The sequence below is a fragment of the Electrophorus electricus genome, chromosome 10 (assembly GCF_013358815.1).
Source record: "Electrophorus electricus isolate fEleEle1 chromosome 10, fEleEle1.pri, whole genome shotgun sequence".
Classification (NCBI taxonomy): domain Eukaryota; kingdom Metazoa; phylum Chordata; class Actinopteri; order Gymnotiformes; family Gymnotidae; genus Electrophorus; species Electrophorus electricus.
This window is the reverse complement of record NC_049544.1, coordinates 6,894,863-6,919,001: the sequence shown is the minus strand read 5'-3', so window position 1 is coordinate 6,919,001 and position 24,139 is coordinate 6,894,863. Positions and strand designations below refer to the sequence as shown.

The following is a 24,139-nucleotide window of genomic DNA, read 5'->3' as shown; positions in this document are numbered from 1 at the left end:
TATATGAGACTTTACTTGAAATCACTATGTATTTTGAAGATTAAATGAATCCTACACTGGATGAAGGATATTTTATATCACAACAAAGCCCTCTGAACTTTGCAGTAGCACTCTGGAAGTTAACCTGTCCTGGAGTCTGAGATGAATGAAAAGCATGCCATTTCATTGATGTATGTCTTTTTTGCAACTACAGTGTAGCACACATGAGTCAGACTGTAAGAGTACCGCTGACAGTGGCTACATTCCAGTAATTGTGACCAAAAAAGACAAAAGCCCTCCCCCTTTCAATGGCCTGCATCACCGGATTACTGCTAAATTCTTTACACTGGTTTCACTTGTTAGAACATGCAGGAGTGCTGTCAGCAGCTACAAGAGTAAGAAAGAAGGGTGGGGAGACTGTCTGACTGTAAGTGTGTGTGCATGTGTTGTAGGGGAGACAGACAGGCAAAGAAAATGAGGGACAGAAGCATGCACTCTTAGGGGTGTGTCTTAGAAAATTAGTTCCTCAAGGAAGTACAAGCCAAATTATCTTGAAACAGAGCGGCGAGCAGATCAGAGGATTTGCCTGAAAGATTTTGTAATATTCCTGTTTTATTTAAGGAGACTGTTTCACCCAAGAAGAAAAACTGGATGTTGATCACCTGATCTAACAAAGACTTGCACCTAATCAGAGAAGAGGGAGGGAAGAATAAGTTGCAGGTAAGGACCCTCTGCTACTGACTTATGTCCTCTCCATTGCAGCTCAGAACACACATTGCAGATCCACTGACTGACATGACATGTGAGGGGCCATTTGAGATCTGAAAATATTTAAGTTGGAGAAAAAGTAGCTGTAGAAAACTGTCAAAAATACTAAAATGAAACCAGATTTGTAGTTAGTTCTGTGATTGTAAAAGGCAAAACTAGCCGTTTTTGGAGAGCAACCGGAGCTGCTGTCTCATGTACATATGTTCTGCTCTCACCCCCTTCCCTCTGTAGGCAGGAGCTTGGAGGGAATACAATCTGGGCTCATGCAGGGATAGGTACTATCTAATTCCTTTGTCGTGGGCCGAGTAGAAAAGAGAGCCACATGCCGCCATTTGCGAATTACACAACAAGGTTTTATACTGTGGAGTTTCCCCATCCAATGCTGGCCTATTTAAGTGGAGGTATTCTCTCTCATGTTGTGTAGACTTTGCCTGAAAATTAAGGGGGTTCCAGTATAAGAACTGATTCACTGCCTTGTCAAATTGGCAGAAAGAAAAGTAGTAGCTTGTAACTTTCCTGCTGTTTAACATCAGAGTTTCACTTCCTTTATGAACAACCACATACACTCAGTCATCTTATGAAAAACAACCGCCGCAATGAACACAGCATAAAGAATAAGGCAAACACACATGGAGAGTCTCCTTTCTGCAGCGCAAAGCAAACATTCCACACAGAGCCAAGCTGTCACTTTTATCCACCCAGAAAAATGCCACCAGTAAAGCAGGTGAGGATTTTTTAAAGACCTAATATACATAACGGACACATGCTCCACCTCAATGACTTACATAGAAATGCTTCTCTGGGGCCCTCACTCATTTGTATACAAATACCTGGAACATTCTATAGCTTTTCTGACAAGCTAGTCATTGTAAAATGCATGCTTGCCTTCTGTAAATCAAAGCCCAGGAGAGATACCTACAGCAGCTAGATCCCTGGCCCCCAGTGCCAGGCAGCCAAGCAACAGGTTATGACCTGTCCCTCCGCTGCTGTCAGTGGAGCTGGCACAAATGCCTGCTGCTTTGTAACGACAGGGTTAATGCTGCTGCCCCTGCACTGAATACACTGGGGCCATAGGACTCCTCTTGTCCTGCAAATGCACCAGGCTTCGCCTGTCTGAATGAGCACATGCATCCCCCCAACACACCCACCCCCCAAGCTACATGCATCTCTGGAATGTTAAACATTCACCTCGCCTGTGGATAATTCTCCAATTGGACTGCTCCATCAAAGCACTTGCAAGCAGGGATCAGATTCCCTGCTAACAATTAGCACATTCTAATTAAGAAATGCTGGAAATTTTATTCAGCTTATTTTCAGCTAGAACTAACAGTGCAACAATTAAAGCTAACTAGTTAAACAAACTGTTAACAATACATTGCATTAACTCTTGTAAACCAACCATAAGCATGTTATTAAAATTAGTTATTTGAATATTGATCAGGTCTAAATGTTGTCTCATATATATATATATATATATTCACACACACACACACACACACATATACATACAGCAACACCACTGGAGATAACTATATGCTCCACAGCTATTGAGATCTTCCATCTCCATGCACCACAGTGGGGCTTCAAGGGTGGGTCTACAAATTGACACATTTTTTCAATACTTGAACTGAATCAGAGAATTAGAACCAGTCCTTAGTATAACTCAAAATCGAGGTTTGTAAGCATCACTTGTGACATCCCTAATACAACATAATTAGTAGTCATTCTTATAGATTTGCTTAGGTAATTAGGATTAGCACCATGATGACAACATTGATTAACTTTGGAGCTCATCCTCAGTTGTACATTTCTCATTCAGTGCATCCACCTTCTTACTGCGTCATCTCATTGGCCTAAAGCTCAACATAAGAACAAACACACTAACCCAGAGTATTTAGATACTCTTACTCATCATTTAGAGCTGCTTGGCACTCCTTGAGGTCTGGTGTTTTCATGTTATTGCACAATTGGGAGATGCATGTGGAAACTTGTGTGAGCTATGCACCTTGCTGTTATTCCATACATGTCTTTGCATGTTCTGCACCAAGGACCAAAAACTGCAGTTTAGAATACAGTTAGATTGACCAATTAAGTACTTGTTAACCACAACAATCTGAAATAAGAAAGTAAATGAAAATTTTCTGGCAATGACAATGAAACCTTTATTTTTGTTTACATGGTGTTAGCACTGATGAATTCTTTAGGGTCTAATCTTTCTCCCCAGAGGTGGGTTTTTCAATGAGGCCTCAAGGGGACATCCCCAAGAGTTGAAAATCTCAGTAACAAACATTGAAGAGAAACGGATGTAGCTGGGGAGCACATACATAATGAACAGCTAAGCTCTTTGTTGTCTTGAATATGATATTTTGTGAGAAATTGTCTCATATATATATATATATATATATATACAGTGCTAAATAAACATAAACATCTGACTCCAGGTGAGTAACTGCAGTGTACTGAAGCGCACATACGTGTGCACACACACACACACACACACACACACACACACACACACACACACACACACACATATATATATATATATATATATATATATATATATATATATATATATATATTTAGCACTGTAATAAATTCTTGAAATCAACTTGCTAATCTCTATTTCCCCTCACTTCTTCTTTCTAAAGAAATGGAGAACTTCAATTCCAAGGACATGGCTATGAAAGCCCAGAAAAAGATTCTCAGCAACATGGCCAACAAGTCAGTAGTGCAGATGTTCATCGATGATACGAGCAGTGAGATCCTGGATGAGTTGTACCGCGTGTCGAAGGAGTACACAGGGAACCGCAATGAGGCCCAGAAAGTGATTAAGGACCTGATTAAGGTGGTAGTGAAGATTGCTGTGCTCTTCAGACATAACTGCTTTAGTGAGGAGGAACTGAGAGTAGCCCAGAACTTCAAGAAGAAATTACACCAGGGAGCCATGACGGCGATCAGCTTCCATGAGGTAAACCTCATAGATTGTGAGAGTATGATAAAACTAGTCAAATCCCATATTCAACTGGTTTAGTCCTTTAAATTATCACTTTCCTTTTTCCAAAAAGAAGAGTAGCTGTTTAACTTTGACACCACATTCATGAATTTCTTTTAGCAGCAATGTTCTCTGTAAATGAAGAGAGACATTTCTATATGAAAACTGTTTAAATATCACAAATACTATAATGCTTTGCCCACTTCAGAAACTCCCAAGTAACACCCTAGGCTACAATGGCATGCTTACCAGTTTCACAGGTTCTAATGTTGGAAGAATTACAACAACAGCAGACAAGTACCATCAAAAGCATATCTGACTCCACGGTACATTAGTCTGTTGGAGTCAAAGTAGAGACAATCGTAAAAAATACCCAGGACATGCTGATATTATTTTCATGCTAATGTGTTCTCATAAAACAAAAAAATAGCTACAATACAGCTACAATAGCTACATTGAACCCAATATCACAAGTATTTTGGCTAATATTAAGGTACACACATTTTACAACTGTACCTAATAGGTTGCATATCGTTACATTCAATTTTAGGTTATAATCCGTACATTTCTGGCATTTTGCTGACTGAATCGGGGTTGACTAATTCATATCAGCATTTACTGAGCTCTTTCATGAATGACATGGATTTGACCAAAGGAAGGTATTAGTTGTCTTTTACATATATTTAGAAAAACATTTGTAAATGTTGATCATGTAAACATTTACTAATACAGTTAAAACATAAACTGGGGCCCCTCATTCTAAACAGTGGATCTGAAATAAGATGATCTTTTCTGTGGTGCTCTTATTGGCCTTATAGTCATAATGAAGAAAAGGACATTGAAATGATAGACGATATTTTACATATCATATACAATAATTTAATTTAATGCTCAACGTATCTTTTCTGGGGTGTACAGACCTTTTCCTGCTGCTGTCCAGTGTTCATGTCATACAAGAGTCATGAATGGATTTTATTACAACATAAAAAGTATCCACAAAGGTCAAGATTTCTGATGCGTCTGTTCATTATGTTGGTGAGGTCTGGGTTGTTCATTTCTTAAGATATGTTGTTGATCACATAGTTTTAGGCATTCATTACAAATCTGTTTGCCCTCACTCACGTCAGTTGTTCCTGAACTGTCACTTGCTTGCTAACAAAGAACTCTTTGCTAACATGCAAGAACATTTTTGAATTTCATCTGAAATTTCTGGTGCTTTTGTCATAAAATCGATTTGTATGAATGTGCCATGTCTGGTTCATGAAATGCTCATTATCGTAAATGACTCATAAACTGTTAGGCCTACACCAGCATGTTCATGAGAATTGTAAATTGTAAATGATGACCAGAATGACATATAAGACTAACGACTGGAAATGTCTGAACATGTCATTATCGTGATATGCACCATCACCTCACTCGTATGCTTGTGTTTCAGGAACGTCTGCGAGACAATTTATGCAATCTGATTTCATATCAAACTATATTTAAGTATGTGACCATGTGATCAATTTGAATAAGATTTTTATCAGCTCCCAGTTCCACTATTGATGTTAGAGTGATATATATAATATATAAATAAGATAAATATTAGTGTCATAATGGCAACACAATTTGGCTATAGACAATCATATATATATATATATATATATATATATATATATATATATATATATATATATATATATAGAGAGAGAGAGAGAGAGAGAGAGAGAGAGAGAGAGAGAGAGAGAGAGAGAGTCCATTAATAATGCAAAAATAATTTATGCATAACTTATTGTGAATGGTATCATAAATATATTGATAAAATTATTTGTTCTGAAACAATCATAACCCTGACTTGCCGTTTGCATCACTTGTAATTATGGGGTAATGACTTTCAGTACTTAACTAGCAAAATAGAACTCTATGAACCCATATGAATTAATACCCTGGTTGTTCTAAACCCTTTACTAAACCATCAGCAGCAACAAGCTACAAGAATTACTTCATACAGTACAAAAACAAGTCTGGTTTTACAGGCTTAATTATTAAATCTAACCCTGGTTATACTGAATTCTCCCCTGGAATGTTTCCCTGAAAGGCCCTTATACATTAAAAGGCATTTGCTCTGCTGTGTTTGCCATCAAGTATAATTTCTAAACAGAATGTTTAGAAAGATGTTCACCATTTGTTTTGTATGCTCCAGGTTGACTTCACATTTGACAAGGCAGTGATATCAGACATCCTAACTGCATGCAGAGACATGCTGCTGAAGCTAGTGTCCACTCATCTCACAACGAAATCCCATGGACGCATCAACCATGTCTTCAGCCATTACTCGGACCCTGAGTTCCTCACCCAGCTGTACAATCCAAATGGCCCTTTCAAGTCCAACCTCCACAAAATCTGCAGTGGACTCAACAAACTGCTTGAAGAGGGGAAATTATGAGTGTTGCACCATTGGGACCTTTCAATATTATTGTTGTAAAGGGACCAGCAAGGTTCTGGACTAGAGAAAAGTAAAGAAAGAAACAAACTCCAGACAAATGACAACTCTTATGTCAGTTTCCTGGGTGCTATTATAGTTCAACACCATGTTTTGCCTATTGCATGAAAGTCACATTTCATGTCCTTGCTGGCAGCCTTGTGCAAAATAGATGAATGTTACTTTTTAAAAGCTAACCAGTGACTTTAGTGATATCTCAAAAAACAGCTTGGTGCATTGAACAGAACTCTTGGAGAGTATTTACATTTACAAATATTTCTAACCATGAATTCCTGCTGCCTTTCTGACAACAAACAAAGTTTGTTGTGTATATGAAAAGTTCTGTAAATTTGTTTTAGTTGCATATTGTCCAATAGTTGAATGAATTATGAATAGTGAAAAAAGAAGGCAAACTGAATTATCAGCATGAACATCCATAAATCAAAATAAGGGATTTTATAATAACTAATAGCAACACTGAATATTTTAAACAATGACAGAGTCACATGCTACCTTCTTCAAACACAGAGACGGTGCTCTGAATACAAGGGTTAACAGTTAATGACATAATTAACCCATAATAACATTTAAAAGTTGGATGTAGAAAGAATATTTCACAATGTATTTGCAATTGTAATGCAATTGTAAACTTAGCCATCCAAACGGTAATTAAGAATCTGTAACATACATGAGATGTAAAAGAAAATGACAAAATGCAAAGCCTAGTAGAGCAGGTAGGGGAAGGTGACCAAGGCGACAGGTTCAATTAGCAAGGGAAGACACATACTATCATACTGATTAATATGTAAGTCGCTCTGCATAAGAGCATCTGCCAAGTGCCATAAATGTAAATGGACAAAGCTCTATTACATATTAGCAGAGCTCTTTTCTGCCACCTACAGTCACTTTGCACTGAAGGAAAACCAGTTTCTCAGTAATGCGCCAACTTAAAGAAAATTCCTTGAGCTAATAATTAATTGTTCACTTCTTTTCTGTGCCAAAAAGGCTACCTGTTGGCATTTTAGTTATTAGAACTTAAATATCAGTTTAGACTGATAAAGTCAGTGAGAGTTGAAGGAATATAAATATTTTAAGCACTTGTAAGGAGCAGACCTTTCATATAACCAAACCTAAGGAAAAGTATCTAAATTTTCATGTTCAGATATTGACTACCACTCCATACTTTGTATAAGATTCCTGTAACTAATCTTCATGGCCGGCTTCATGGTTTGTATGTGTATCCTACACATACCCTCCAACTGTAATACTAAACATTTTTAAAAATCTATTAACCATTACAAAAATATATCACTTGACATTCTTCTCTCATTATCTTAAAAAGTGTGTCTGATGATCTGTTTTGTGCACAGCATTGCATTTATTCTCCAGTTGTTCATTTATGTGTTTTGTGCCTATGTTATAGGTGCTGTTATATTTACATTTGTGCACAGTATTACAGTAAAATTTAACTTGGATATTCACAATAGGTAAATACCACAAATGATGTCTTGAGCAATCATTGGGTCATGAACTGTTTCAGTATAAATCATGACCGTTACTCTGATTCTACTTTTTTTAAGTTGGACTTCTGTTCCTGACCATTCCCAACAACTTGCCCCAAAAAGCCTATTTTGTCTATGCCTTCTTCACACTTATGTGCTTGCTCAACTATTAAACAACAAATGCCACATTAAAAAAACAATGCAAGTGAAATCAATTAGGACAAGAGTGGGATGTTTCACCAAGCAGAATTCCCAGTAGGTCAAGAATGTTCTTTGGCTTTTTCTCCTCTTGTGCAGTTAAGACTGTTGGATTAAATCCAGTAGAGAAATGCTTTGTGAAATATCCCCCTTGCAGTGAGCAACCATGTGACAAAATATGCAACACCTCATAAACCAAGAGAACAGAACAAAGAAGGTCCTTTGAAAATCAAGGAAAAAGTGACATGTAATATTATTTTTAAGTCTTGTTTAGATGGTTCTTTTTTCAGCAAATATAATAAATGTCAATACTGTGCCTTAACCCATATACAATCAAAGCACAGATTTGTGAATATTTGCTGTGAAAACACAGCCTGACCTAAGATCTACATGAAATGGGCTCAATTTTTATAAGGTAATGTTTTCACTGCCAGTGTGCAAGCCTTGCTAGAGGATGAAAAATAAAAGAAAGACAGGTGCTAGGGAATAGGGGATAAAATATATACCACTATTGTACAGCAGGTATTCTAAACCAGCCAGCAGCCTTACATAAGGACATTCAGTAGAGTACCAGCCCAGTCAATCATAATTATCAAGGGCATAAATGCTAGTAGTAAATCATCAAACAGCACCTATATTTCAAAAGGGATTTTTGAAATCAGAAATCACCCGTCTACCCAACTTCAATCTTTATTTTGTTTCTATGTCTAAATATTTGGCAGAAGCTAAACAGCTCTATAAAGAAGCAGGGTCAGAGCTGAAAGATCTCATCCTCTCTGTCCCTCAGATTCTTGACACGTCTGGTAATAGCAAGAGGCGCAGCTCCCAGCATGGCCTGCTGACACTGACAAAAGGCACTGGAACCCTTACTGGTGCAAAACAACCTCAAAACAAGACAAACAAACAAAAGAGTAAAAAAGTAAATAAAATAAGCCAACAGCTTGACATTATTGCAGAGTAACTTGTACATAGACAAATTCAAAACTGACAATAAAAAAAAAAAACATTTTAAAACTTGAATGAGATTTGAACAGCTTCCTAGATTTGTGATGGACCCCAACATGCAAGTAATTTAGCCTATTTCTGTATGGTGTTAGAACTTAAATCAAATTACTGGGTATACTGCAGTTGGTGGTGTCAGCACAAGGACAACAAAGCCTATTAATTTATTAAGGCTAAATGCAAAGGCATCTTACCTTAGGCTTATCTTAATGAGCCATTAAATGAAGCCTACAGGAAAGTCAAGACACTAAAACTGTACAGATAAAACCTAACCAGTGGATATCAAGCTATAACAGTAATTACATTTAGGCTACTTACTGTTTATCTTCCATTTGACATGCCTTCACAGCTGCTTTTTTGGACTGATTAATCAGGCTATCTATCCTTTTTAAATAGTCTGATGGAGAAAGATCTGGAGTCACTTCTTGACTTTTAAAGCCTGTCTGACCATTATCAGTGAAAACTTGTTGATGTGAATTCCTCTCTTCCTGCCTTAACTCTTCGTCACACAGTTCATTCTCATTAGTAAACAACGACTCTGTCGGTAGAGGGATGGAGAGGAACATTTTCAAGAATATTGAATCATTGGTGTACAGTCTGTTTGCCCTTTTGATTTGCTCCATCTACAACAAGGGAAAACGAGGTCAAGAGCAATCCTTCGATTAACTGTGATTAGATAGAATACCTCTACGGCTTACTTACAGATACACCATATTTCAATGATAATCCTTGTAAAGTGTCTTCAGGTTGAACTTTGTGTTCAATTATTTTTTGTCTGATTGGTGATGAGGTCACCAGGCTGCCATAAGACTTTGCACGCTGCCCGCAAAGGAGACTGTGGGTTCCAGTCATTGACGATGTATGGTCCGTGGACATGCCTAGTTTTTATGACTGGTGCTGAATATCGGTTACAACCGACACTTCGCTAGTAAATTAGCTAGTTAGCACGTTATGTTACCTAAGCGAGAAAATACGATGGCTACTGTATGGGTTTCAGACGTGTAAAGTTATCAGCTAGCAACGCTAGGTCATCAAACCGGGACTAAAAACATCCTTTTCCAAAACGGTGGCGAATATTAGGAACAACTCATCTAGCTAACTAGCTAGCTAAGCAAGCTACGGAACATACAGGGTGGTGGTTCAGCTGTCAACTAGCTAGCGTTAGCTAGGTTAGCCAACGTTCATTAATGCTAGGTAGCGTTAATGACCAGCTAGAGTTTAGCTAGCTTAGCTAACAAATCATGACTTCGTTATAGTTTAGTTTATAAGCAAATGTTACAGAAGCCACTCATTTCTGGTTACGTAGCTAGGTAGGCAGCTAGCTAGCTAAATGTAATGAGCCAGGAACGACAGCATTAGCTAGCTAGGTTAGCTAGCTGAGACTTGCTAGCGTGATTTAAGTAAACTAACCGAGCCCGCTAGCATTAGCTAGTATATTACAAATAAGTGTTGGCTAGGTTACCAAACATCTTAGCTTGCTAACTAGCTATGCTATTAACTAGTTAGTTAACAGCTAACCTAGATAGCAAAACGCTAACTAATTATAGATCAATTTCTATGTCCAACTTATCTAGGTAACGATGTTAATTATCACCACTGTGCTAACTTGTGAAAAAAACATGAAAGAAATCTGTCAACGTTAACCTAGAGTTTGGTTCAAGTTCTTTCTAGTAGTATTTAGGAAGAGGTCCAGAATGGCCACACTAGCTTAGCTGTTAACTAGCTAGCTAACAGTTGCAGAAGGGACGAATAGCTAAACATGCTAGCTATGGTACCACCAATGCCTGTCAATACCCACAATTCCGTTTTGAAAACAGGAAATGATGAGTAGATAGTTGTAGATTAATAGCTAGCTTGCGAGTTAGATAGCATCGATAACTAGCTAGCTAAGTAACTTTACTAAAATGTCTTTCAAAAGGGAAGGTGATGATCAAAGTCTACTTAACGTTCTGAAGGTATATTATTTTACGATTAAATTCTATATGCAATACTTTTTAACATGGTAGCTTGTAATATTTAACGTTGATTTCAAATCACAATTCTGATAGAAGCTAAGTAACACTAGCTATCTTAGTTCACCGCGTCTTTCAGAAGCACATGAACTAAATCTTAGAATCTTTATCCTTTATAGAAACGGCGTGTTGCGGACTTGCTGTCCCACTTCATACCTGAGGATGAGGCTGCTCTGATGAAAAACGGAAGGTGGTCTAATTTTCTCTCCGTGTGTGTGTGTGTGTGTGTGTGTGTGTGACAAAAAAATCACTTTGTTTACACAAGTGATGGAGGACCTCTGTCTAAAACGTTCTGTTTCTCTGGAATACTTTACTATAATTCTGAATATCTACATGTCTTACTACAGTACACTGCAGTTACTTCAGGTTATATGGTTTACAGACACCCTTTTCTTACAAAAAGAAAGAAAAGTGTAGCCTTTATAGAGTAGAAGCTAGTTATGTAGTAGGCCTGTAGCTGAGAAGATTGGTTGAATGGTTGTCACTAGCAAATCATCTTTATTAGAAACTGAAATAAAAATACTTTGAACTGGAAAATTGAAATAGAGTACCCAGCACCTGCTTGTATAAGTTAACTTACAACTTAAGTGAATTAGATCCCATCTGTTTTGGTTTTCTGTAGGTACAGCTGTTTAGTGTGTTCACATCGTCCTGTTTTTGATACCGTGGATATGCTGACTGTACACAGAAAAGGAAAGCGGCATCTTGAAGGTAAAGCTTAGTACAGCATTGTAGTTTTATTCATGACATATTAACTACATTTCTTAATTATATTTCAGATCAATACTGTTTTATTGGTGTGTCTCTGTTCAGGTCTAAATTGGTTTTATGGAAAAAAAGCTCAGATACAAAATGAAATCGATAAGAGGAGACATCAAGATTTTGTTAACAAAGAAGAAGACCGTGAGGTAAATTATTATTATTATTATTATTATTATTTTAATATTTGTTATTACATCTTGCATAATTTAGATTAATATTCATAGATGACATGAGATTTTCACAAGCACTTTTATGTTCTTAGGAAGCAGGCAGCTCGGCACCATTGCTTACACAGACACGAAGGATTACCCATCATGCCTTACTGAGAACTGTTCCTTATAGCAGTTGCCATAAAAAGGCCAGGTAATGACTGGGCATTTAACTTTCTGTACTGACACTGGAAAATCTATTAACACTCAGTGGTACATCCACTAAGAATTTATCTGTAAATTAATACTAATTTTGAGTGCTAATGTATTCTGTATTACCTTATATATAGGTATAATATGCAGTTTTAAGTGAAATATATATTTTTTTATTGAATTAACTTTTCCTATCTGAAGCATAGTAATTTTAGACTTACACCGCAGCTTGTATATGGCTGTCCAGTGATTTAAATCATAACAATTAAGGTTGGTATTAGTGCTCAGAGTGGCCAGCCACAGGAGGTTTGGTATTGGTCCACTGGCCAGCCTACATCATTGTGTAAAAATTGGGACCATCTGATTTTTTTATTTAAAAAGCTGGCTATTAGTTAAATTATATTGCATGATGCATGTAGCTTTTTGAAAGCAGTACTGCATTGGTATCTGTAGTTTGGATAAATATATTTTTTTGGTTTGTTAATTTCTTTTTGGTTTGTTTTGTTTTTAAGTGAAAGGTCTGAAAACCCTGCAGTGGGATTTAGCTCAGGCTGTAGAAACACACCAGTGAGTGAGCACACTGTAGATCAGAGCTGTACAACTACTGCCAAGAACATCAACACACAAACCACGCCTGCTTATAGTGAAATAAGTAAGCTACATTTTTTATACATGCTCATCATATTATTCTGGTGCAGTGGTGCATAATTTGCTTCCATAATTAGCTTCTCCCCTTATTTGATTGCTGTGCTTTAGCAAATTCAAGTCAGTGCCAGAATAGGAGACAAATAAAGAAAAAGAAAAAGCTGTCCAGTGCAAGCAGGCCACCTGAATCTGAACCTCCAATGAAGCAGAGATGCAGAGAACTGGAACATTACCTCAAATTAAAGAGGTACAATGTCATTTAGCCATTTTATATTGAAGCTGTTGACAATATACAATAACCTACAATATTCATTATGTTTTAGGGTATAATTAAACTACGTTCAGAGTTCAGCAATATTTACTTATTCCGACCGTTTCAAGTGAGGCCTTTTGAGAGCTTTGAAGCATCAGTGTCCTCCTTTCTAATGCTTTTCTCTGTTTCAGTGCCGGGTGGCTACATGACCCAAGTGGTAAATGGGTAAAAGATGAAAATGTTGAATTTGATTCAGATGAGGAAGACCCACTTCCACTGCTCTCATCTAGTGAAACTACATAGATTATGCTGCCATGCCAGTTTTTGATAATCTTTCTGCTTCCTCCAAGTAACGGCATCTTCATTTAAAAACTTTGAACTCAGGGGAAAATGTGAAATGAAAAGGACTGCCGATGAGGAAGGTTTCGAATGCAGGCTTGTGCTGTCTGTTGACATTGGCATCTTGTTAAAATGTTCTATACACAGGAGAGCTAGTGATTGCTTTATAATAAAAGGGTAAAGGAATAATGCCTGTTGTAAAGGAAAGCTATTTTTATGTACTTTTCCTTGTTTGTTTTCTCATTGTTAGAAGAATCAGAATTAATATACCTGTCTAATCAAGCAGCAAGTACACAGCCTCTGTGTGCTTCACATTTTGTTTGCCAAAGCACTGCGGTTTGGATCAATAGCTTGTAGCTATATACACAACTGATCGCTCTCACACAAGTCCATGAATAGTCTTGACAGGTTAGCAGCTGCTTTGAAGGTAGAACATGAATCTTCTGTGTACTCCCCCTTCTTTCTTGACCTGCTAAAGAGCTATATTTGGGCACCTGTAACTCAATCTCAGGGGACAGACTTTCATGTCTCTTAGTCTATAAGTATAAATAGGAAAGTGGCAGAAGACCAAGAGCTACAGCAGGGAATCTAATAGTTCTGACAAAGATGAGATTGAAGGGCCCAACAGTAACGAGCTCTGTCTTCACAGTGAACTCATTACACAATCATTCACCAACACACAGAGCTGAGAGTGCCTAATGAAGCTGAACTGTCAGTAATTTAACAATTAAAAACTCAAGTTTCATAACTTATTAACTTGTTGATTTTTTTAACTTTCTGATTATTGCTTCTAAGGGAATACGCAGGTTATCAATCACTGTATAAATGAAATGTAACTCGCAACCCTGATAAAGATGCATGCTGCATGTGTTTATTTGTTTATGATCAATTTTTCTCCACTATGAGCCACATTCCACATTTAAGTCTGCAATTTTAAAGAAAAAAATGGCATTGACTGATTGATTTAGCAGCTATGTGAAATGTGGCAATGAATGCCATTTTAAAGCAGAACATTAATGATCTCAATTAGGTATGCCAGCACTTTTAATAAACTTGTTCAAGGAACATTGGTGACAGGAACAGGCACACCATTTCTGATCTAAATTTTAACAAAACTGAAGTCTGATTAGACAATGAAAGATAACGGGTTTATTTAAAATATATACATAACTTGTTTGTTAGAAGCACCATATTGAAAAAAATATATTCATGACTCAAGAAATGATCAAACAGTGTCTTTTTACAAGTTTACAAACATTGATAGATTGAAGGCACGTGATCTTTATTCAGTCAGAAAGAACTGGCTTGATGAAATCCAGTGTCTACAAAGGAAAATGGAGCAGGGTTGTAGCTAATGATATCCACAATGGCAGGTAATGGATGGTAAAGACAGCAGGTTAATCTGTCATGAGTCTGTAAGTGTCCAGCAGTGCTCCAGGAAACACCATGGCAACCTTTCGCTCAGCTTATCCTCTGCTGGCGAACTATATGGAAAAACAAAAATTATATATATATATAAACATTAATAAAGCAATATTTTTTTCCACACACAATTCTAATACAAAATGCAGCAGACAAAGTGAAATACACTTGTGCAAAAACTTGTTCCATCTGTGTATGAGTGAAATTAGTGGAATCAAATTTGCTCCTGGGTTCCTGGGTTGAACTAAGTATAACTGATAATTTCTCACTGAGAATTATATGATTAATTCACTACTTTTCATCTTAGGGGGAATAACTATTAAAATATAAAAGCCAATTCACTGTGTGTTATGCTCTTCTGTGAGATCTGTTGTGCTTGTAAAAGGCATGGCTAATAATATGTTTATGAACTCACAGAAGTCATTGTTTCTGGTGATGGCCATGGCTGCTCTGGCACGAGGACCCTGCTGCGTGAAGTGGTAACCAATCTTCAAGATGCAGGGGTTGTTCTCCAACATAGAGGCAATCTCCATCTCAACTGAGTCGCCCAATTTCTGCCTCTTTATGCAGTCAATCACACAGTCAACCAGAATTAAAAACAGGATGGAAATGGCACAACTAAGGCAGGGAACTGCTGCTGCTGCTGCAGGGAACACACTATGAGAGATTACGACTAATGCCAAAGACAACATGCTTCTGATAGCAGTTCAATAGTTCAGTCATGCTGGTTAAGGCTTTCACCTGGTTGTCGATCTTGATTTCAGCAAGGGTGGAGTTTTCACACAGGGCTTTAATAACAGCCATCATCCCATTTGCAGTGATGAAGTTAGACTCAATATTCAGGCTCTGTAGAGTTGTGTTTTCAGTTAACATCTCTGCTATTGCCTGGCCAATGGGGGCAGACAGAGATAATATCAATATTGATCTAACGTTTTCCTACAAATACAAGAATACATCATTACATAAACCCAGTTTTCCTGTTATTATGCTCCTAGTTGAATGCTTTTTGTTAAATGCACTTAAATTCTTTTCTCTGATGTTCAAATATGGGTATGTTGAAACAAAGTTTGAAAGATTAGTGAATGTCCAGTCCAGGCACATAGGCATTAGGAATTATACTCTTTAGGAGTACTCACATGGGCCACAGGATCATTGCTGCGTGTGGCAGCAATACTCAGGCTCAGTACATGAGTGTTGCGCTTCATAGCATGAAAGATCTCTTTCAGCGTTGGGACGGGAATGTCCTAAATGATAAAGCACTTGTTACTGCTACTGTTCTCAGTGAAGAAGCAGTCTGTATCAAGATAATAATAACAATAATAATAGTGTATTTGTGTTTATGAAACATTAAATACAGCTCAGTATCTCCAAAATAGAGCTAATGCTAATAGCGCTAGATTAGCATTTATGGGGGGGGGGAAAAAACTGACCTCAAAATTACGGAGCAAAACATTTCTTATTCACAGTGAGAACATTTGGAGCCATGGCTTATGGGAGTTCCATAGCTTTGAGTCACAAAAAGCATGAGGCAGTAACCATACTTCTTGCAAGATCATCCATACAATATTATTTTAACCAACAATTTAGTACATATTAAGATCTATGAAATATACATGGGTGCCAGACTGCTGAATCCTCTTAGGTCCAGATGGTCCACATGTTTTCTTTCTTCCAACTACCAACATGCCTGAACAAAGAGAACTAAATATCCAGTACTGGTGTATCAAGAGCTAGGTGCAATCAAAATTGTCGACCTTCTAGCATATTGCACTGAATTAAGAAACACCACTCTAAAAGTTCCATTCTAAATGCAACTAATAGCTAATGTAGGTCTTTGGGTGTCACAGCCTGCTAAAGCATCAGTTGGTTATGCAGTGCTGCTTTTGGGATTTAAATTCAGATTACCGGGATGTTGTTGAGGTTGATTTCTGTCAAGCTGTTGTCATTCTTCTGGATCCGGTGCAGTGTATCCTCAACATCTGTGTCATTGGGAGGTTCATCCGGGTAGGTCTTATACACATCAGGCTTTACCACACCTACAGAAGCACAGGCCAGACTGGGTTAAAGGAAGATAAACAGAGCAGATAGCTGCATATGATGCTGAGCTTAATGTGAAAGGAGTACATACTCTTGATGCCCTCTGTGTTGGCAATCTTGCCATGTGCACCCAGCGCATCATAATACTGCTTGTTGCTCATCAGTGTATACATTCCCAGGATTGCTGCAAAGTTGAATTTGAGTTTAGTTCATGAAATATATAATATATATCTAAATTCCACATATAGCTGCACAGCTCTCATTTTTGGATGTGTGGACGTTTAACATTAACTGCATGTCACTGTAAATAATTTCATACTTCATATTAGGCAAGAAAAACATTTAAAAGGGAGAACTTTGATGAAAGGTAGGACGGAAATTGCACCTCATCAGCAGCAGGTGGCAGTATTTTTCGAGAAAACTCCCTCTTAACCCCCACCCCAGTTTCACAATGATCGGTGCCCTGACAACTGTTGTTCACAGAAGTCACGGCAGAGAAAACTTTTAGGGGGGAGAGTGAGGTAGACAGAAGGGCAGCTGCCCATGAGCCCACAGGACCCGTTACTGTAACCTCAGACAACCTAAGAGTATTACAAACAAAGATAACGGAATTGGCTGCCTTATGCCTTATGCCTTAATCTTAAACTAGCTCCCTATCGGTTTGGTAAACGCGGACTTCAGTCAGAAAAAGAACGGAAGAATAATGTGGCTGCAAAGAAGGTTTAATCCCACATATTTAATCCCACACTGGACGCGTTCCAGCGCTAGAACTGTATATTCTCCATGAAGAGCTCGACCACTGTAGCTAATCTTTAGGCTCAATGACCCACTCAACCGCATCCAACCCTGCTTAAATAAAGACGGCCTTGGTGACAGCGAGAGGGGTGTTCACTCTGGAAAATTTTTTTTTTGAGTCCGGTAGTTTGTGACGAACATGTCATTATGATATAGTCACTTAAAATGTACGTTTCTAGAACTATGAAAATAAGATAATATAAAATGATAAACGAAATTTAAAAAAAACGGGGTTTTTTTTTCCCCAAAGTGAAGAATACTTTTAAATAAAATTTATGGGGAAGCGTGGGTTCTCTGTTTCAACAACACATTAATCATCAGTCTGCAACATTCTCATTTGTTTTTACAAATAACTATATGCCAGTCTACAGACCACTGTCAATATTTAAAATCTACCATCCCCCTCTACCCTCTCTGTGTGTCATGTTAACCCAGTGGATCTTTGCCATCTTATTTTGGTGAGTTGCTGAGTTATGGGAATAAGATACTGTGTGGTATGGCCTGGCCTCAGCCACATCTGTAATGCATGGTGATGCATATGATGATACTCCTTTTGTACTTTAAAGTCATATAAATATAGAGTTTTGAAAATTAACTTATGGAGAAAAGTTGGTATGTCACCAAAAGCCTTGCTTGATACATGCGCTTGCACATTATTAAGAAATACCACTTTATTGGAAACACCGTATAGGTGTACAGTAATATAGTCTATACCCTGACTTTTGCCATGCACAATGTTTTGGTCATTCAGGTAGTCTTTCACCAGTTGTCAGTTTCTGTCCACAAGACCACTGTGAGCTAGATATTTTGGGGTGTGAGGACGCTCCCAACAAAACAATAACACTGACAAACCCAACACAGCAGTAACACTGACACTCCCAAAACAGCAGTTACACTGACACTCCCAACACAGCAGTAACACTGACGCTCCAAACACAGCAGTAACACTGACACTCCCAAAACAGCAGTTACACTGACACTCCCAACACAGCAGTAACACTGACGCTCCCAACACAGCAGTAACACTGACAAACCCAACACAGCAATAACAATGACACTTACAACACAGCAGTTACACTGACATGTAAATTGCAGCAACATCGCCATGTTTGAATAACCTGTACTAGCTCAACAGCCACAACCATCCCACATCGCTATGAGTGCTAACACGGTGTTGAACATGGCCTGCACCAAAATAATATCCAGTGAGTAAATTCAGAGAATTGATTAACTGTGTAGAAGGTGATTGCAATTGTAGACTGTGTAAAAGGTGATTGCAAGTCAACTGTAGACTTCTAAGACATAACACAGGTGTACCTTAAAAAGTAACCAGTGAGTATAGATGTATAGCTGGTTTTTGTGTTTGATAAAGTGTATAGTGGGTGTATATATTTAGCAGTTGATGTTTTGAAGCAGGGATGACTTTTGTTTAATTATTTTTTTATGATTATAGGAATGTTAATGTTTTATCATTTGGTCAGACCAAAGTAATTGACCTGTATTACTAGGTTGACTAGCAGAGACCACTGTGTGTTAACTGACTTACATTATTTGAAGGCCTGTTGCGCTGGTATGCTCTGAGAATCTGAACAGTGGTGGGTTAAGCAAAGGTCCAAAGTGCACCCCACTGAGATCTGCCAGCCAGTTTTCCATGTCACCCACCTGCAATGTCACACATCTCAGCATCCGTGGCATTTTTCAGAGCTTCTTCCAACTCTGGCTCCAGAGTGATCTGCTCTTCAATAGGGATCTGTCCTGTTCCAGGCTTGGGGATAAATTTCTTCCCTAGAGGGGCAGATACAGATTATCTCAACAAAGGCATGCTGTACTGTAACTACCCTCATCATTGTAACTCTTTGTCCACAGATGTAGTAGCTGTATTACCTTTCTTCTCCCCAGTGAAGGGCACCAGGTCTTCACGGTCCTGGTGTTCCAGAGCCTGTTTTTCCAGGTGGTCGAGCAGGGCGATGCGATCGAATGGCCCTGTTGGACTCTTCTTGGTCTGATCACGCTGACGGAGGCCGGCTGGGAGCATGGCATTCTGGAAAGCGTATGGAAAACACTCAGAATTCATGACTTTTTGATCATTCTGACTTGAATGGCTTTAGATGCATTTTGATAAAGCCATCAGTGGATAAAGGGGAATAGCATTGTATTCTTAGAAACACACCATCCTTATCAAGCATTGCCTGGTTCACAGACCATTATCAGTATTCCCTGTCTCAAACTCAGAGTTATAGAATTTCCAAACATCATGTACACTGTTAGTTAATGTGCATTTAGTCTGAATTTGCATCTGGCTGTTGAACCCTGTAAAATCTCTTAGAGACTTATGCACTTTGAATTCTGTTTCTCATCCTCGGTGGGTGGGTTTCTTGGCAAGTTGAGCACATATGTGAGTTTAATATGAGGTATGTTCATTAAACTGTTTCCTCTACCTCAGGATCCATCTCCTGAAGCTCATACTCCAGCTGCTCCAGCTCCTCCGCACTGAGGCCCCTGAGGATGGCATCCTCATCGATGTCGCGAGGGTCACTCTTTGACATCTTGGCTGCTTGATCTAACTCCTACTTTACACCACCAGCCCAGACACAGAGAGCCCTGACAAGAGAGAGGAAAATGGAGCACAACTGAACGAGAGCTAGAAAGGAATACGGGCACAGAAGGTAACAACGTGTGACATGCATAACAAGAACCCATGGAAGAAAGGGATGATAAACAGGCTGTGTTTTTTTAACAGTTTGTCTTACTTATTCTCTAAACCAGCAGTTTAAATGGAGAGTACCATTCACCCTTTCAGGATATCCAAAGACTGGACAAAAGGCAAAGCATGCAGAGAAAGAAGAAAACAGTTTTCATTGGAAAACACCATGAATCCCAAATAAACTACCAATATAAGACTATGCTTTGTTTGATTGGCTAGCATTTGGGATTTTCATTCTATGACATGATGAAGAGACTCCATATGATGGCATACTCAGATTACAGCACACAGCACTTGCTATTTAATATTTTTATATTTGGAACATAAGGACTGTAGCACAGGAAAAGAGGACTCTATACTGATATCACTGAACAGAAAGAGAGAGAGCAAGAGAGAGAGAGAGAGAGAGAGAGAGAGAGAGAGAGAGAGAGAGAGAGAGAGAGAGAACTGCTATTTTTAGTCCCAGAATGGCAGTCCTGAGTTTTGTGTTACAGTGGTGAGAAATGCACCAAGTGGTGCTCCCTTATTTATCAGAGGCTTACATTCACATCCAGACTCCACTTAGTACTGCACACCTACCGGTGAGCAGAGCTGATAAGAAACACTAAGCACATGCACAGTTTCATACCACCACACCCTAACACAGCAGCATCTGGCCTCTGGGGTCCTACTCAGAAAAAAATAAATAAATAAATTGAATGGCGAGCAAGTGTGGCAGACCTTTGAGCAGTTAGTCTGCATAGATCTCACCATGAGTTGACATAAGCACTAGAAACATCAGACCAAGTGCATAGATTTGGCACACTGTTGGAGTACCATTTTCAGCCATCTCACCTGGATATTGAATGAATGACTGCAAAAAAACTCTGATGTCTTCATGCAATATACACTGTTTATATTACCGTTTATATATTTTTAGCAGGTTTGTCTCAGTTAAACTTGATCATGTCCTACCAGAAAATAAATCTTATTATGAAGTTAATTTAAGCCCAAATGAGATAATAATATTCATATTCCCACACCACATAAGTGGATCCATTGGCAGTGTTACTGAATCTGACACAGAATGACTTTCTCATAACTGCCTGTGTCTCCTCTCACACACTGGTAAGACCTCAAACACAAAGTCTCATCAATCATTCATGTAAACCACTGGTGGTGGATAATGATGTTTCTGTACAAGGATGTACTGAGACAATTATCAGTACAAAACAGCTAACCTAACAAATTGCTTCAGTATTCAAAATATTAGTTTACTGGATTTCTTGGACAGTGAGCTATCAGTGGTGTGTGTGTAGGTGTGAGCATTTCAGTACAGGATGGATCTAATTAATTAATCCAAAATCTCAAACATTTGACAAACAGACAATATAATGAATACAACCAAGTTTTCAATAAACAGCTTTTTACTACAATGAGAATTTTACTATTGAGATCTTTGTTTAGTAAGTAAAATTAATGTACTTGATGTATTTAATGTGCATTTCATTAATGTTGGTATGTATTTAATGTACAGTGCATAACTGTTGGTACTCATATGCAATTAATTCAGTTAACTTTTTATCACACAGCTTTTGTTGCAACATTGCAACATATTTCTGTATGTTAAATTTTGTAGGATCTTTGCTGTTTTGTGCAAGTGAAACAGCTTCCAATGCCCTTGCATACATTTCACATTGGTTTGTCAAAAGTCAGGACAGCACAAGATTGATAGCGGATAGACTTATAAATAGTTACACCAGGTTGTGTCTTCAATAAATGCATTTGCTCAGTCCCAGTGACCAGGTGACAAGTTTATGAGGGTTCCATGTTTCCCAGTGAAAGGCAAAGAGATGCCAGTTTCACACACCTGTCTACACAGGTCCAACAAAACAGCAACTCCACTGCAACCAATGTAAAGGCATGCCAAAGCACTGGCTCCACCTGTTCAACCAACTGTACTGAAGGGTTTTAAACAAGACCTTTTCCAAATGCAATCTTAGTTGTGCCTCTGGAGACTTCATCTCAGTAACTTTAAGTAAGTTGTGTGTTTGTGAGATTGTATGCTTGAGAGCGAGCTAAACTATAGGTAGACCACCAAGATCAGCAGACAATCAATGAATTCCTTGATTTATGTATATGTCAAGTGGGTGGTGCTGTAAACAGGAAGTACAATGAAGTGTCAAATGTCTCAAGCTGAAGTCAGTAATAATTAATTGTTCAGCAATCAATGAAGTGTTCGAAAGTGCCAACGAACTTTAGATTAGACAATAACTACTGAATGGAAAGACATTTCAGTGTCATGATTCTATATAATGTGACTAATATGGGACCATTTTTAGTGCAGTGCAGCAGAGACACAGAAGCCCACAGAAGCCACTTCTGCAAAAGTCAAACATATTTTACAGAGAATTTGTGAGACCAAAGTATCTAATGCACAGAGAGTGTTTGCATCAGAAAATTGATATAATTTGTGGTAGACAAAAAGTTAAAGAGATTTGAAGACATTAACTAAAGAAAATATGTTTTAAATGTTAAAAAAGTTCTAAAACTGGAATTCTTATTCTGCAAAAACACATTGTATAATTTTGTGTGTGTGTACCGAGGCTTTTCCTGAGCTGACCCAACAAACAGAAGCTTTCACACTATGTCTGGGTCAGCTACTTCAGGTCTCACCGCCCACATGTAAGATTCCAAATCAATTCCAACTTAATTTTAGCCTTACACTTCAGTTACTTTCAACAGTGCACATTTTACACCAGACCCTCAGTTTAGCTTTCAGGCAGCTTCAACAGCAATAATGAGAGATCAGTTTTAAAATGCAGGTTTTCTTACAATTAAACTAGCTATCTTTAATTGCAAAAAAACAAGATAAAATTGATCATGAAAATGCACAAAATTTTACAAAGCATTTTATTAACAAACAAGGCTCAAAATGGCTTCTAAATGAGTTAGAGGTGTTCCCTTCAAATTTGCTAAAAGGCCCCACAAGTGAACTTCATCCAGTGAACTATTTAATTGAACTTGGGTGAAGTCCATGAGGTTCTAGAAAGTGTAAGAACTAAACTGAACTTTAATCACTCTGTAGCGCAATACATAATAAGCTAAGCACAGCATCTATATGACCAATCTTGATTCATTCAGTGTAGCACATAATTAACAGTTTGCTAGACAGCAATGCTCATTTATTACCACACAAATTAAAACTGTTTGGCTACATTCAATGACATCAAATACACAATAATACACAACAATATAAATAAATACTATACTATGATATAAATAGCTATTATACAGACATAGACAGCACACAGTTGCAGAAATGACTGTGACTACTGGAACCGTATTTCCATTCCACATAAACAGATTCTAACTGAAGCAAGCAATGTAGCCTAGGCACACACACACACACACACACACACACACACACACACACTTAAGAAAGTAGACCTTGTGGCAGTGAGAAGTTGCCTGCTACTTACCTGCACTCAGAGTCAGTGCTGAACCCTTTGGTAGGGCCAACCCAGCATTTGGAACCTGAGAGAAACATAACCCCCCACCCCCGACACACACAAACACACCTCCCATTATTCTTTCCCCACCCATAGCTCCCTCTCTAAATCGACTGCCTGATTTTCTGGGTAGTGCTGAGATGGGTATACTGGCATGCACTTCATAAAGTCGGCGTTATTATTTTTTTATTTCAAAGAGTGACCATGAATCATAGACAGAGAGAGAGAGAGAGAGAGAGAGAGAGAGAGAGAGAGAGAGAGAGAGAGAGAGAGAGAGAGAAGCGGACAGCACGTGCCAAAGTTTTATCCTAACTTAGATGGAATTTATAAAAGGAGTTATACTGACTTCTAGTGGTAGAATTTGGTCTATCCTGGTTATACTTTCTGTATAAACTGGTATGGAGTA

The 24,139-nt window shown here is 38.1% G+C and overlaps 4 protein-coding genes across 7 annotated transcripts; 2 read left to right on the top strand and 2 right to left on the bottom strand.

Moving 5' to 3' along the window:
* Nucleotides 1-283: 283 nt before the first annotated feature.
* tnfaip8l2b (tumor necrosis factor, alpha-induced protein 8-like 2b) lies at nt 284-7,563 on the top strand. Of its 4 annotated transcripts, none has more exons than XM_027006690.2 (5): nt 284-406; nt 601-699; nt 3,399-3,718; nt 4,661-4,777; nt 5,931-7,563. In XM_027006690.2, the coding sequence occupies exons 3-5, from the start codon at nt 3,401-3,403 to the stop codon at nt 6,171-6,173; spliced, it is 678 nt and encodes a 225-aa protein (XP_026862491.1). In that variant the 5' UTR covers nt 284-406; nt 601-699; nt 3,399-3,400; the 3' UTR covers nt 6,174-7,563. The 4 variants fall into 4 exon arrangements, with proteins under 4 accessions (XP_026862491.1, XP_026862492.1, XP_035386913.1 ...); XM_027006691.2 differs by lacking the exon at nt 284-406 and adding an exon at nt 979-1,022 and having other exon boundaries at nt 444-699; XM_035531020.1 differs by lacking the exon at nt 284-406 and having other exon boundaries at nt 444-699; nt 4,661-4,782; nt 5,931-5,987.
* A 1,018-nt stretch (nt 7,564-8,581) lies between these two features.
* Nucleotides 8,582-9,813, bottom strand: lysmd1 (LysM, putative peptidoglycan-binding, domain containing 1). The gene is made up of 3 exons (XM_027006696.2): nt 9,614-9,813; nt 9,230-9,534; nt 8,582-8,793 (listed from the first exon to the last, which is right to left on the bottom strand). The coding sequence occupies exons 1-3, from the start codon at nt 9,785-9,787 to the stop codon at nt 8,661-8,663; spliced, it is 612 nt and encodes a 203-aa protein (XP_026862497.2). The 5' UTR covers nt 9,788-9,813; the 3' UTR covers nt 8,582-8,660.
* Nucleotides 9,814-10,773: 960 nt separating this feature from the next.
* On the top strand, nt 10,774-14,668 carry scnm1 (sodium channel modifier 1). Its single transcript, XM_027006688.2, has 8 exons — nt 10,774-10,866; nt 11,043-11,113; nt 11,546-11,634; nt 11,737-11,831; nt 11,948-12,048; nt 12,560-12,699; nt 12,804-12,939; nt 13,137-14,668. The coding sequence occupies exons 1-8, from the start codon at nt 10,816-10,818 to the stop codon at nt 13,246-13,248; spliced, it is 795 nt and encodes a 264-aa protein (XP_026862489.1). The 5' UTR covers nt 10,774-10,815; the 3' UTR covers nt 13,249-14,668.
* On the bottom strand, nt 14,546-23,803 carry tmod4 (tropomodulin 4 (muscle)). The gene is made up of 10 exons (XM_027006687.2): nt 23,704-23,803; nt 19,977-20,139; nt 19,423-19,579; nt 19,201-19,323; nt 16,835-16,927; nt 16,612-16,742; nt 15,843-15,950; nt 15,448-15,591; nt 15,122-15,266; nt 14,546-14,768 (listed from the first exon to the last, which is right to left on the bottom strand). The coding sequence occupies exons 2-10, from the start codon at nt 20,082-20,084 to the stop codon at nt 14,746-14,748; spliced, it is 1,032 nt and encodes a 343-aa protein (XP_026862488.1). The 5' UTR covers nt 20,085-20,139; nt 23,704-23,803; the 3' UTR covers nt 14,546-14,745.
* Between the last annotated feature and the right edge of the window lie 336 nt (nt 23,804-24,139).

What these genes read in the sequence shown, in the direction of transcription:
- tnfaip8l2b (XM_027006690.2), top strand. Translation starts at nt 3,401, where the DNA reads ATGGAGAACTTCAATTCCAAGGACATGGCTATGAAAGCCCAGAAAAAG. An exon ending in CGGCGATCAGCTTCCATGAG is followed by an intron (nt 3,719 to 4,660) that starts GTAAACCTCATA and finishes TGGGGTGTACAG; the next exon opens with ACCTTTTCCTGCTGCTGTCC. An exon ending in TGCGTCTGTTCATTATGTTG is followed by an intron (nt 4,778 to 5,930) that starts GTGAGGTCTGGG and finishes TGTATGCTCCAG; the next exon opens with GTTGACTTCACATTTGACAA.
- lysmd1 (XM_027006696.2), bottom strand. Translation starts at nt 9,787, where the DNA reads ATGTCCACGGACCATACATCGTCAATGACTGGAACCCACAGTCTCCTT. An exon ending in CATTGAAATATGGTGTATCT is followed by an intron (nt 9,535 to 9,613) that starts GTAAGTAAGCCG and finishes CCCTTGTTGTAG; the next exon opens with ATGGAGCAAATCAAAAGGGC. An exon ending in TGTCAAATGGAAGATAAACA is followed by an intron (nt 8,794 to 9,229) that starts GTAAGTAGCCTA and finishes TCTTGTTTTGAG; the next exon opens with GTTGTTTTGCACCAGTAAGG.
- scnm1 (XM_027006688.2), top strand. Translation starts at nt 10,816, where the DNA reads ATGTCTTTCAAAAGGGAAGGTGATGATCAAAGTCTACTTAACGTTCTG. An exon ending in AGGAAAGCGGCATCTTGAAG is followed by an intron (nt 11,635 to 11,736) that starts GTAAAGCTTAGT and finishes GTCTCTGTTCAG; the next exon opens with GTCTAAATTGGTTTTATGGA. An exon ending in ACAAAGAAGAAGACCGTGAG is followed by an intron (nt 11,832 to 11,947) that starts GTAAATTATTAT and finishes TTATGTTCTTAG; the next exon opens with GAAGCAGGCAGCTCGGCACC.
- tmod4 (XM_027006687.2), bottom strand. Translation starts at nt 20,084, where the DNA reads ATGTCAAAGAGTGACCCTCGCGACATCGATGAGGATGCCATCCTCAGG. An exon ending in TGAGATGTGTGACATTGCAG is followed by an intron (nt 16,928 to 19,200) that starts GTGGGTGACATG and finishes TCAACTTTGCAG; the next exon opens with CAATCCTGGGAATGTATACA. An exon ending in CACCAGAAACAATGACTTCT is followed by an intron (nt 14,769 to 15,121) that starts GTGAGTTCATAA and finishes TTTTCCATATAG; the next exon opens with TTCGCCAGCAGAGGATAAGC.